Genomic DNA, 14,603 nt, shown 5'->3' on the forward strand with positions numbered 1-14,603 from the left:
TCAGGAGTATTTAAGAAACCAGGAAATAAGTCCAAAACCATTTAGACAGAAAACTGAGTTCCACTTCTTTACTTATAATTTTATCTAATTCCTGTACAAAAATGGAAAGTTTGAAGCAGTTTGAGGCATCTTTTTATGCCTCAAGTTTTAAAAGGATTTATTTCCCTGGTGTGAACTACAAAAAGCCCTGAAATACATTCTCTTCTGTCATCAGGCTGAACTTCCTCTCTCAGTATCTCTCTTCTTTTCAGGATGATACCAGCAAGCAAACCACCTGTATAAAGATGGAGATTTCTGAAGGAGGGGACTTTGCAGCCTTCCTCCTACAAGGTAAGATTAACCAAAGGCTCTTAAGAAGATTCAGATTTGCAGTCTCTTCCAGATAATCACTTTTCTCCAAAACCTTTTAAACTTCATTTATTTATTTATTTAGGCTGTGCCAGGTCTTACTTGCAGCATGCCGGATCTTTATTGTGGAATGCGGGTTTCTTAGCTGTGGCATGTGGACTCTTAGTTGCAGCATGCAGGATCTAATTCCCCAACCAGTCATTGAACCCGGGCCCCCTGAACTGGGAGCGCAGAGTCTTACCCACTGGACCACCAGTGAAGTCCCAAACATTTTATTTAGAAATAATTTACAAAAGAGTTGCAAAGATAGGACAGAGTTCCCTTATACCCTTCACCCAGTTTCCCTAATACCAACATTTAACAAAACCATGGTACAGTTGTCAAAATTAAGTAAATAACATTGGTATAATACTATTAACTACAGTTTTTTTTTTTCACGTTTTGCCAGTTTTTCTTCTAATCTAATTTTTTTTGCTCCAAGGTGCAATCCAGGATATCATATTGCATTTAGTCATCGTCATATTAGTCTGTACTTATTTGTGATGTCTTGACCTTGCCTTGTTTTCATGACCTTGACACTTTTGAAGAGTACCAGTCAGATATTTTGTGCAATGTTCCTGAATTTCAGTTTGTCTGAATTTTTTCTCATGATTCAACCAGGGTTAAGGATTTGGGGGAAAGTCCCACAAAGGAACTTTTTGTTGTATTATATCAGGGGTATATGTGATAGCACTACTGCTGATGTTAACCTTGATCACTTAGTTAAAGTGATCTGCCAGCTTCCTCCACTGTTGAGCTACTGTTTTTCCCTTTCCATACTCTAAGTCCAGACCACACTCAAGGGGAGAGGATGTAAACACCATTTCCTGGTTGTAGGAGGATCAAAGAATTTTGAGACATGTTGAAATCTCCACAGTGATTGATAAACAACTGGGGGGAGATACTTTGAGATTATGCCCACCATTAAAGTTTAGTCTCTAAACTTTAGTCTCTAAGGAGACTATGCTCTCCTTAAAGTTTTGCCCACCATTTTTAGCATTCAATGTTGGATCTTGCCTCTTGCAATTATTCCTGTGGTGATAGAACATATTTTATTCAAATGATTGTTAACTTGATTTTTCATTTTTAAATATTTAGATTTTTCATTTTTAAATATTTAGATTTTTCATTTTTAAATATTTAGGAGGTGTATGGGCCTCCATGTATATTCTTGCCCCAGGCCCCTCATATGTTAGGTGCTGGAGAAAGATACATATTTTATAATGCTTTATGCATCAAAGGAAACATATATACTATCTGTAGTAGTTTCCTAGGGCTGCCGTAACAAAGTACCACAAACTGGGTGGCCTAAAATAACAGATATTTTTTCTCTCACAGCTCTGGAGGCCGGAAGTCTGAAATCAAGGTGTCTATATAGATTACTTTTTTAAGGAAACATTTAGCCAGAATCCCATCATAGGAAAGTAGCCTTTCCCAGGTTGGCAGGAGTTCAGTATAGAAGCTGAGCAGGTTTCTTTGACGAGATAGTCTCACAACCACCCCATGGGTTGTCATCTCCTCAAATATTGGTCAGAAGAATTCTCTGGGGCATCTCTTACAATTCTAACCCTTTCTCAGCCATACCCCTCTCAGTTATTGATTCTATATATGCCACTTTCCTCCCCAGATGGGAATAGCTGTGAGACAAAACATCAGTGGAATTTACCATTGGAACCTAGAAAACACGGAGACCAGTCAGCACAGACAGTTTGGTTAAAAACTGTTACCTCAGTGCTGTGAGTGAGAGGCCCGTTTCCTTTAGAGGCAGTGGCCTGAGAAGAGAAGCTCTGCAGCTCTCCGTGAGTGAGGACTGGCAATAACCATTGCAGAACTACATCTCCTTCCGTTTGTCAAAGTTGCTGTTCTGAGGGTGCCCGCTGGTCTCTGTGCCAACCTTCACAGAGGTTCTGTGAAGACGGGCCATTTCTCAGGGGAAACTTGTTGCCTGCTTGCAGTTGCTCAATGGTTCCTTGGTTTCCCAATGCAGGAGCCGGAGATATTTGGCTGGATGTGTATAAATTGCCTAAGGAGTCTTGGCTCAAGGAAGTGGAGCACCCCCAACTCACCATAAATCCAAAGAAAAAAGTCAGACAGCTGCAACTGGTAGGCAACATCCCTGTTTTCAACTGATATGTTTCTCCCTACCCTTGACCCACATCTAGCCTAACTCCTTGCAATTTCAAGATGAAGGAGGCCTTCTGGAGGCAATAAGAGAGGACAAGAGGCACACTGGCCCATGTCTCTCAAATCAATTTGCTGTGGTTAAAATAAGATGTTAAGAAGCAGAGGTGTCGTTGTATATATGTACCACATCTTCTTTATCCATTCATCTATCATTGGACATTTAGGTTGTTTCCATGTCCTGGCTATTGTAAATAATGCTGCAATGAACATTGGGGTACATGTGTCCTTTTGAATTATGGTTTTCTCAGGGTATATGCCCAGTAGTGTGATTGCTGGGTCATATGGTAGTTCTATTTTTAGTTTTTTAAGGAACCTCCTTACTGTTCTCCATAGTGGCTGTATCAATTTACATTCCTACCAACAGTGCAAAAGTGCAAAAGGGTTCCCTTTTCTCCACACCCTCTCCAGCATTTATTGTTTGTAGATTTAAATGGGTGGGATGGTGGGGGGGGAGGGGGGAGAGGGAGGTCCAAGAGGGAGGGGATATAGATATACATATAGCTGATTCACTTCATTGTACAGCAGAAACTAACACAACATTGTAAAGCAATTTTACTCCCATATACATACATATATATATATATATTTGGAAAAAAAAAAAAAGCAGAGGTATTAGAATCCGGTATCTCTCTCGTCTAGGTGTTGCCTCTCCACCAAGAGCACTCCCAGGCATTTCTCTGGAAGAGTCTTTTTTTTTTGACTCTAATAGATATATATTTTTTCCCTCCTGGGTTGAAATAATCCTTTCATGTCTCCCATTCCACTAAATTCCCCAGATTATGGTATAAAAGGGTTGTTCTAAATATACAGTAAGTCCCCTACATACGAACCTTCAAGTTTCCAACTTTCAAAGATGCAAACATGCGTTCACACGTCTGGTGTACATTGTCACGTGCGTGCATCCTCTACAAGTGGTTGTGCTTTTGTGTACTTTACTGTACAGTACTGTATAGAGTACAGTAGTACAGTATCTTTATTTCAAGCCCAGGATGTCTGGAAGCAAGAGTAAAAGCAGCGGAGATGTAGCCAGTACTACTGTACTTTTCAAGGAACTGTACTGTAAGATTAAAAATGTTTTCTTTATTTTCTGTGTTTGTTTTTTATGTATTATTTGTGTGAAAAGTGTTATAAACCTATACGGTACAGTACTATATAGCCAATCGTGTTAGTTGGGTACCTAGGCTAACTTTGTTGGACTTAACAAACAAATTGGACTTACGAACACGCTCTCAGAATGGAACTCGTTTGTATGTAGGAGACTCACTGTATAGGAATACATGCATTCTTCATTTATTCTTAGAAGGTAGGAACTCTACCATTTCAGTTTAATTATATGTGATCCCTGGGCTTCATGCCATGTCTTTAAAATATAGTTTTTCAGTAAATATTATTTTAAGATGTAATTTTCTTTTTTTTCTTTCTTTTTTTTTTCGTTTTGGCTGCACTGGGTCTTCATTGCTGCGCGTAGGCTTTCTCTAGTTGCGGCGAGCGGATGCTACTCTTAGTTGTGGTGAGCGGGCTTCTCATTGCGGTGGCTTCTCTTGTTGCAGAGCATGGGCTCTAGGCGCATGGGCTTCAGTAGTTGCAGCACGTGGGCTCAGTAGTTGTGGCTCGCGGGCTCTAGAGCGCAGGCTCAGTAGTTGTGGTGCACGGGCTTAGTTGCTCCACAGCATGTGGGATCTTCCCGGACCAGGGCTTGAACCCGTGTCCCCTGCATTGGCAGCCAGATTCTTAACCACTGTGCCACCAGGGAAGTCCCTAAGACAAAATTTTCTCATCTATCTGATGTGCACTTATTTTTTTAATCAACAACAACAAATAGTCATTGAGCATGCCTTTAAAACATACTGTATTAGGTGCTAAAGAATTAGTGAAATTATTAATATAGGAGACCAAGATTGAGACTCAGTGATGCCGAGCTCATTGAGTGGCTGTGAGTAAATGCCTTTTCTCTCCAGTGAATGTCTTCATAGCAGGGTGTGATTTTGTATCCCTGGGAGAGTTACTGGCCCAGAGACCTTCCGCCTCTAAACTCTTACGGAATTTATTCTCTATACCTTTCTTTGACACTTCTCACATACTATCCGGTTGTGCATAGAAGTCCTTTTCTCCTAACTAGATGATAAATTTCTAGGTTGTTAAGACCATAGCTTCTGCTTCTTTTTATCAACCACCACATGGTGTCCTACTTGGTGCCCAACAGATACATTTTTTGAGGGATTAATTTATTATCCAAGTGGGAAAAGCACCTTGGAATGGGGGTGGTTTCTTGCCATAATTCGCTGTTTCTATACACTGAGAAGCAATCAACTAATGCCAGTTACAGTGGTAATTCGTGTCCTGTGAATTGATAGTTATTTAAATATAATTGTCAACATCATGGATATATTTTGCCAATCAGACATATTCGCTTCAACTTAGATTTTTGTAATAGTCTCCTAATTGATTTCCTCCCCTCTACTCATATTTCCTCTTAACGTCACTAATGATTTCTTGTTTCCCCAAATACATTTTAAGATCCTAGAGGACAAGGATCATGTGTTAAAATCCGCAGGCCAGAGGACCACACAAACACCGGCCCTCCATGTCTACGGGATGAGTTCACATCTCACGAAAATAATTGGGGGGAAGAAAGAGCATCTCAAAAGATTAAAGGAAGAAGGGGAACATATGCCAAACCTATTGTGAAATAATTTCTCATTTTTCTCCTCAGAACACTCTTGATCCCGTGACTGCAGATAATTTAGAAACGGTAAGAAATGTCAAAGAAAATCTCCAAAGAGATTTAAGTTACATGTTAGAAATTTTTATTTTGATTTGAAATTTACCTTAAATATCAAATATACTAATAAAATGTTCTACCAGGGCACTATTTTCAGATTCTCTGTGACTTAATCTTGTGCCTCATTCCCTTGAAGATAGCCCCCTATCCTTGAGGATAATTGACCCAAGTCAATTGGGTTTCCCTGAAGGTAAAGGAGCTTAAATTTCAGGGGCCCTCACTTGTATGGCCCCTTCCAAGGCCGTAGGAGGGGCCCTAGCAGTGTGTTCACATGACCACGTACTTTTGTAAAATTGGAAAAAGTAACATGTTTTAACCATAATCATGTAAGACCACCATCTCTTCTCGCTCAAACTTCCCCTCTGTCACAATTTCCCCCAGATTGAGTAGTATTAGGGTGGTCATGGGCATTTTGTGTTCAAACTTTTGTGTTCTCTTTCTTACCAAGACCCCTAAATCATATATACTTCAGGCCCCATGAAATCCAATTTGCCCCTGTCAAAGTAACAGCCCAATCCACCAAACTGAGGGGGTTTTTTTTGGTGTTGGAGGTTGTCTTTGTATTGGGATACTGTAGAGAACAGAGTGGCTTCCCTGGAGCTTCCTGGCTCTCCCTCTGAGGCAGAGAGCATACCATACTTTCCATAGGCTTAGCTCTTGGGATTCTGGCCTATCAGAAGAGCAGTGGTGAACTTCCAAATGGAAGTCTCTTTCTAGATTCCTTTCCTTTTTGCCTTCTAAAATTACATTATGTTTCAAATTATACAAATAATATGTGAACACATCACTCTGGGAAAAGCCAAGTAATTCAGATAGAGCAGCCCTCTCCAGAGGTCATCACCATTATTATCTTGGTGTGTGTTTTCTAGGTCTTCAGTGTATATTTTTATTCTGATATCAGTTTATTTAGAAAAATATAGTTTCATTTTATGGGAATTTTCTCCTATATAAGTGGCATCATACTATATATATTTTCTTACAAATTTGCATTTTTATACTAATCAACTTATTGGCAAAGTTTTGCAATGTCAGATAAACTTACCTTATTCTTTTGACATCCTGTGTTCTATTCCTATTAAGGATGTACCATAGTTTATTTGGCTGTTTGTCCATTGATGATACTGAGGGTGGCTTTTATATAATGCAATGAAAATCTTTGTAAATTCTTCTTTGTATACCCGCGTGTTTCTGAAGGATATGTGCGTTTTTAGTTTTAATGTAGATACTGTTAAATTGTCCTCCAAAAATGGCATGACAATTTACATTTAATCAGTATTTCTCCACAGTCTCGATAAATTTGATATTAATTTTTTGTGTGTGCAAACTGATGGAACAAAATGGCATCTCGTGTTAATTTTCATTAATCTCTTCATACTTTTATTGGCTATTGAGGTTTTATCTTCTGTGAATTGCCTGTGAATTCTTTGCCCATTATATATTTTCTTACACTCTGTTGTTTCCCTTTTTACTTTGCTTATGTGCTTTTTTGTTATAAAGAAGTTTTAGATTTTGATATAGCCAGAATTTTTAATCTTTTCTTTACAGCCATTGCACTTAAGAAGGCTTTCTCCATCTCAAGGTTATAAATAAATTCTCCTGTGTTTTCTTCTAATACTTTTCATAGTTTTTTTTTTTTTGGACATTTCACTCTTTTATACACATGGGAGTTCCTTTTGTGAATGGAGCAAGGAAGAGATCAACTTTTATCTATTCTTTTAAAATAGCAATTGCCAAATATTTTTGAGTAATCCTTCTTTTCCCATTTGTTTCCTGACCTTATCATTCCTGTGTATGACCTTTATCATTCCTATGTCCTCGCCTACACCAAGACCTTATGAACTTTGCAGAATGACACAGGCATTTAGTGCTATAAACTTATATCTAAGTACTGCTTTAGTTGCTTCCTTTAAATTTTGATATGTAATATTCTCATTTTTGAAAATACTTCAAAATACTTCCTAATTTGCTTTTTTATATCTTTTTTGACCAATGGATTATTTAGAAGCATGTTATTTAGTGTCCAAATACTTGAGATGTTCCAGACATCTTTCTTTTCCTTTTATTGGTTTCTAACTTAATTCCATTGTGATCAGAGAACATACTTCATATAATTTGAAACCTTTCAAATTTATTAAGACTTGTTTTATGCCCAGAATATGGTTTATCCTGGTAAGTGTTCTATGTGCACTTGAAAAGAATGTGTATTCTTGTTGTTGTTGGTCCAAGTTATTCAAGTCTTCTATATCCTCACTGCTTTCCCTTCCGATTCTTACTGATTTTCTGTCTACTTATTCTGTCAATTATTGAGAAAAGAGTTTTGAAATCTGTGAGATTGTAGATTTATTTATTTCTGCTTTCACACCTAAGAATTTTTGCTTCCTGTATTTTGAAGCTCTGTTATTAGGTGCCTAAACATTTAGAATTTTATGTCCCCTTGAGATTTGACCATTTTATCATTATTCAATGACTCTTTGATCCCTGGTAATATTCTTTGCTCTGAAATCTATTATGTCAGATATTAATACAGCCACCCCAGCTTTCTTTTGATCAGTTTACAAGATGTATCTTTTTTCTATACTTTTACTCTTAATATATTGGTGTCTTTATATTTAAAATGAGTTTCTTTTTGACAGCATATCGTTGGGTCTTGCCTTTTTATACAGTCTGTCAATCTCTACCTTTTAATTGGGGTGTTTAGGCCATTTATATTTAATGTGATTATTGATATGTTTAGGTTTAAATCTACCACTTTGCTATTTACTTTCTATTTGTCCCACCTGTTTTTCTTCCTTATTCCTCTTTTTCTGCCTTCTTTTGAAATGAGTGTTTTTAATGATGCAGTGTTATCTCCTTTGTTGGCTTATTAGCTGTGCCTTTTCCTTATTGTAGGATATAAACATTTCTTTTAGAGGAGATGTTAAGTTGAGTCTTCCAGTTTACATAATGAAAATCAAACCACCCAAACCAGTTGCAGGTAGGTATAACTCAATGAATACTCTCTTTCCTTTTGCCATTGATTTCTTAGTTTTTTCTTTCTCTGCCTTTCTCCACATTTCCCATCTTTTCCATTTATTGGCGGCAATATCTAATTGACAAGTATAGTTCTGAAGATAATTTTTTAATTCATAAGCTCTGAGACCTAAAGATTAAAAATATAAATGTTACAAGGATACTAACAGAATTGGGATATCAGGAAAGAGACATCTTTCCCAAGTGCTAGTGGAGTTCATTCATTCCTACATTCCTGTGTTAGTTCATTCATCAGTGCCAATACTACACCAAGCACAAAGATGAGTAAGACACATCTCCTGTGCTCTAAAAGCTGCTAGTGTACCAAGAGAGAATAGGAGGAAACCACCATAGTAGGATATGATAAGTGCAACAATGGGGAACATCCAGGGCCATGAAAACATAGAGGAAGGAGTAACTAACTCTGCCCAGGGAATAGGCAGAGGCTTTACCAGAAGAAGGGACATTTGGGAAGGTTTTGAAGAATAAGTGGGAGTTGGTTAAGAGGAGCAGAGGGGAAGTCCACTGTAGACACGGGACATAGAGTCTATCCTCTCAATATTCACATATGACCTCAAAGATATACCTACAAGAATGTTCACTGCAGTGCTATTTCTAGAGGCAAAAGACTGGTTAGATAAATCTGGTACACTCAGAATACTTTACAACCATTAAAAACGAAGAGAGAAATGCAAAACACCAAGAATAGCCAATTCACTCTTATAAAAGAACATGGTGATATGATTTGCTCCATCAAGATTTATTATAAAGCCACAGTAATTAAGACAAGGTAGAAAAAGAGATGAGTGAATAATAGAAATATATATAAAATACAGAAATATAAACAGATAGAAATAGTAATAGAAAAATAGATTAATAAAACAGGATAGAGAGGCCAGGACAAACTTAAGCATAAATGGACACTTGATACCTGATGGAGGTGGTGCTACAGAGTAGTGAATGGTCATTTCAGTAAATGATGCTGGTTGTCTATATGGAAACAAAAGTGAAACTTGACCCCTGCCTCATATGATATACAAAATTAAATTCCAGATGAATCATAGAAGTAAATATGAAAGACAAAACAATAAAACTTTTAGAAAATAAGTCAATATCTTTATGACCTCTGGATAGGAAAAGACTTTTTAAACAAAACACAAGAAGTACTTATATATAATAAAAGAAAAGTTGATAAGTTTGATTACATTAAAATTGAGGACTTCTAATCATCCAAAGACATCATTAAAAACATGAAAGAACAAATCATGTATTGGGAGAAGATATTTGCAAAACACGTAAAACTTATGAATGGTCCACATCCAGACTATATAAAGAATTCCTACAAATTGTTAGGAAAAAGACAGATCATTCAGTATAAAACAGGCAGGAGATTATTCAAATGGCCAATAAACATATAAAAAGGTGCTCAACAAAATTAGTTATCAGGAATGCAAATTAAAACCATAATGAGATACCACTCCACACCCACCAGGATGGCTAAGATTAAAAGAGATTAATCATACCAAGTTGGTGAGGATGTGGAATAATCAGACCTCCCATACATTACAGTTAGCAATGAAAGTCAGTACAACCACCTTGGAAAACAGTTTAGCATTATCTGGTAACGTTGAAGATAAGTTATATCTTATGACCCAGCATTTACACTCCTAGGTAGGGCGACCAAGAATATCATTTTGCCTGGGACTAAGGGGTTTCCCGGGATGTGAGGCCTTTGGTGCTAAAACTGGGAAACTCCTGCACAAACCAGAATGAATTGGTCACCCTACTTCTAGGTGTATACCTGATAGGCTTGCAAGTAAATGTGTACAAGGAGGCATGTACAAGAATGATAATAATGACATGATTTCCAATAGCCCCAAACCATGAAACAACTGAAATATCCATCAATAAAAGAACAGATAAATAAACTGTAGTTCACTCAATGGAATATTATACAGCAATGAAAATGAACAAACTACAGCTATACACAACAAAATGGATAAATCTCACAAACAATATTAAGCAAAAGAGGGCACATATAGAGTTAACACTGTGTAATTCCATTGTGTACAGCTCAAAATCAGGCAAAACAAAGCTGTAGTGTTTAGATTCATATTTAGGTAGCAAAAGTAAAATAAATGTCATGAAGTGATTACATAAAAGCCAAGAGAATGGTTGCCGCTCTTCCCAGGGGGTTATGACTGGAGAAGGGCCCTTGGGAAGGTTTTAGGGAGGGGTGATAATCTGTTTCTTGACCTCAGTAGAGACAGATGTTTGCTTTATAATAAATTATTAAGATATATTTTTATGCTCTTTTCTGAATGTGTTATATTTCACGACAAGAAAAAGATTTACTAAATGAAAATAAGCAATGAACAACAAAGAAGATCTATAGTACTGAAATGAAGAGATCTCCCAAGACATTTTGTTAAGTCAAAATGCAAGGGTTCTAGTGTATGACAGCAATTCTCAAACTTTAGCTGGATCAGACTCACTTGGAGGACTTGTTAAAACCCAAATTGCTGGGCCCCACCCACCGAGGTTCTGTTTCAGTAGGTCTGGGGTGGGGCTTGAGAACCTTCATTTCTAACCCTGCCAGATCCCTGCTGATCTGGGACCACATTTTGAGGACTGCTAGTTGATATATGCTATCATTTGTTTATAAAATATATACAAATGTACATGTAATACATATAAAAAATATAATATAATACTGTATATATTATATAACATAATAATAGATTGCCATCTAGAAGGAGCCTCTTTCTAGAAATTTATGCAAGAAACTGATAACAATGGCTGCCTCTGGGGAAGGAGACCTGGGGCACAGTGAGACCTCCTGGGCAACTTGAGGGACCTGGGCACTTTCAGAAGTTCTGAAAGTTGGGCTGTGAACCCAGAAAATAAATCACTTAGTTTTACTGTGGATTTAGGAGCAGATGAAAAAGAAGGAAATGCAAGGTTATTGGGAAGGAGAGTGATAAGAAAAGTGATTGTCAGAGAAAGGAGACTTTTTTAAAGGAAGGTAGTTGGATAAATGTAAGCACAGGAGGAGGCTGGGACTGTCGAATGTAGGTCCGCAGCAGCAGCTGAATAGCACGAGTAATGGCAGATTTGGGGCCTTGCTGAGCTGGGGAGACAGCAACAGTGATCTAAGGCCTCTAGTGACTCGTGAACATGTCCTTGGCCTCTGGAGATTCTGTAGTCTGGAAACAGGAAATGACGGCAGGATGGAGATGGAGAAGTGGGAGGAGGAAAGCAGCTGCCCTTTGCCTGTGCTCCGTGAGCTGGTGGAGTAGGAGAGAGGCTGGGAAGAAGACTGAACACCTGGGCAAAGCAAGAACAGATTTCTGAGGATGAGAGATTCTGCAGGAAACTGGGAAGCATGGAGGAGAAGGGGGAAATCAACAAGGAGGAAGTCAGATGGTTTGACCAATTCTGGAATATTTTCAACCTAGGTACCACATTTAAAAGCCCCCTGGAAGTCTTTGCAAAGATAGAGGACTGCTGTGGGCTGGGCTCTGGGCAGAATCACTTCATCAAGGGCAGTCAGTGGGAGCAGCAGGCGGCAATCTTCAACGCCACCTTCAAGAAGTACCTGGATGGGGAGTGGGAGGAGGAGCCGCTCAGGTGAGCCATGGAGGGGGCCCAGCCAGAACGCCTCCTCCCTGGGAGCTTCTCCTCTCTGGGCACACGCAGGAATCAACCCAAGGACCTGAATTAATTCAAGGTCTCAAAGCTCTGGATGGTTTGGGGGACTTTTCTGAGAACTTCAGAAAAGTCTTTTGAAAAGTTGTATGGAGGGACTTCCCTGGTGGCGCAGTGGTTAAGAATCCGCCTGCCAATGCAGGGGACACGGGTTCGAGCCCCGGGCTGGGAGGATCCCATATGCCACGGAGCAACTGAGCCCGTGCACCACAGCTACTGAGCCTGCTCTCTCTAGAGCCGGTAAGCCACAACTACTGAGCTCACACACGTAGAGCCCATGCTCCGCAACAAGAGAAGCCACCACAATGAGAAGCATGCACACCACAACGAAGAGTAGCCCCCGCTCACCGCAACTAGAGAAAGCCCGCGCACAGCAACGAAGACCCAACGCAGCCATAAAATAATTAATTAATTAAATTTCTTTTAAAAAGAAAAAATTCCTTAAAAAAAAAAGTTGTATGGAGATTGTCTAAATATAGCTCGAACAAAGGCTGATAACATAGATTTTAAAGAAGGCATAGACATCTATGGAGATGAGAAGTAGAGTTTATTTTAGAAATTTTTTTTTTTGGCCGTACCACGTGGCTTGCAGGATCTCAGTTCCTCGACCAGGTATTGAATCCGGGCCACGGCAGTGAAGGCACTGAATCCTAACCACTGGACCACCAGGGAACTCCCTATTTTATAATTTTTTGTGTGATAGCGTCTCCTTAAAAAAATTTGTTTTCCTGATTATCTAGACAGCACAGATGATCCTCAAGAGGGAAATAAAAGTCACCACTTTTTTTTTTTTTTTTGCAATTGACAAGGAAATTTAGTTATTTCTGAGATATACATTTTAAAGTAATAACTAGAATTATGACTTATAACATTATACCAGAACATATAAGATTTTTAGAAATTTCATGTAATGTCTGAAACATTTATATTAACATATTTCCATACAAATAACCCAATGAAAGTTTAGTATTAGTTGTTTTGTTTGTTTTTTTATACTGCAGGTTCTTATTAGTCATCAATTTTATACACATCAGTGTATACATGTCAATCCCAATCGCCCAATTCAGCACACCACCATCCCCACCCCACCACAGTTTTCCCCCCTTGGTGTTCATATGTCTGTTCTCTACATCTGTGTCTCAACTTCTGCCCTGCAAACCGGCTCATCTGTACCATTTTTCTAGGTTCCACATACATGCATTAATATACGATATTTGTTTTTCTCTTTCTGACTTACTTCACTCTGTATGACAGTCTCTAGATCCATCCACGTCTCAACAAATGAAAGTCACCACTATTAATATTTTTCTCCATTTCCATCCAGTCTTTCTAAATGTAATATATTAATGTGTAATTATTAAAACATTACTTTCTAATCTCGGTCAGCAGGTAGGCCTCAGTGATTGTAAAAACTGAGCCCAAGTCCTTGAAGTATCTGGCGGAGCAGGTTCAGGAACCAGCTCTCCTCACGGCGACTGTGGGTCTCAGGGATGTTCTTGCTTCACATGGGAAGTGAAACCTCTCATCTTGCCGTCAAGTGGGCCTTGAATTTTCTCACTTCACACAAAGTCCCAGGGCTAGGCCCTAACAGAAACTACCTGAGGCCTGAACTGGAACCCAGTAAGGTTCAGTGCTGTGCTGCCCAGCGAGGTATTTAGGAATTTTGCAAGCCAGTCATTAAACCACTGGTAACCGTCCATAGTGGGAGTATTTATACCACAAAAAGCTACGAACCCTGTAAATCAGGAAATAGGGTTTTTGGGGGTTTTTTTAAGAGTGCCAACTTATCAGCACACCACTGGTTGTACTGCTCCCAGGATAGGAGCATTTATGCACTTCACCCAAGTCTGGCATTAAGGGATCTTCCCCAAGATCCCTTGGGGAAGGGATCTGCCCACACTGGGTGCTGTTCCTGGCCTGGGAATAACTCCCACCGCTCCACCTGCCCTGCCCTCACCAGGACCAGCACATAGAATGTGATTTGCCTCATGGTCCTGAACTCCTGGGAAGGTCCATCTGAACTACCCATTTCTGGTCTTACTACCAAGACTCTGCCAGCATTTCTCCTTGCCAAGGAGTCTGCCATGGCTCTGACCAGTGTCTCTTTCTTTCCCAGTATGGCCACGTTCCACTTCCTCCTTCCTAGCTGCGTAATTGCAATGCCAGCGGAAGTCAAGAGCCCCCCAGGTAAATGAACGTGAAGCAGGTGGTCACCTTGGGGGAACGCTTGGCGAGCCGTCCTAGGGAAATTGTGCACAGCACACCCTGCCTGCTGGGAGGGAATGAGGTGGAGAGTCGGCTGCCAGCTGCAGCTTAATGGTTTCTGGTTGGACCTGTGGCCCCCGAGCCCAGATCCCCTGATATGGGGGCTGGCACTGTCTTCAGGGAGTGAGCTGCCACAGAGGACGGTGTGCACACACGTCCTGCCAGGCTGCTTCTGGATATGAATTCAGAATTTTGTAGAAAATGTTACTTAAAACACTGACAGCCAAGTGGACATGAATTATCTAGAAGATGTGAAAGCAGCTGAGGG

At 39.4% G+C, this 14,603-nt stretch overlaps 1 protein-coding gene across 5 annotated transcripts in view; it reads left to right on the forward strand.

The window, feature by feature from the left end:
- Positions 1 to 14,603, forward strand: part of WDR93 (WD repeat domain 93) — a 50,260-nt gene that overhangs the window by 20,443 nt on the left and 15,214 nt on the right. For 3 of the 5 annotated variants that reach the window (XM_082388358.1, XM_082388356.1, XM_082388357.1), the window contains 6 exons: positions 234 to 330; positions 2,375 to 2,490; positions 5,285 to 5,323; positions 8,243 to 8,327; positions 11,821 to 11,992; positions 14,187 to 14,257. In XM_082388358.1, the coding sequence (XP_082244484.1) occupies positions 234 to 330; positions 2,375 to 2,490; positions 5,285 to 5,323; positions 8,243 to 8,327; positions 11,821 to 11,992; positions 14,187 to 14,257 (580 nt within the window). The remainder of the gene's footprint in view (positions 1 to 233; positions 331 to 2,374; positions 2,491 to 5,284; positions 5,324 to 8,242; positions 8,328 to 11,820; positions 11,993 to 14,186; positions 14,258 to 14,603) is intronic. The other 2 variants (XM_082388359.1, XM_082388360.1) reach the window with 1 other exon arrangement.

This window comes from Balaenoptera borealis (assembly GCF_965194805.1).
Source record: "Balaenoptera borealis genome assembly, chromosome: 3".
Taxonomy (NCBI): Eukaryota; Metazoa; Chordata; class Mammalia; order Artiodactyla; family Balaenopteridae; genus Balaenoptera; species Balaenoptera borealis.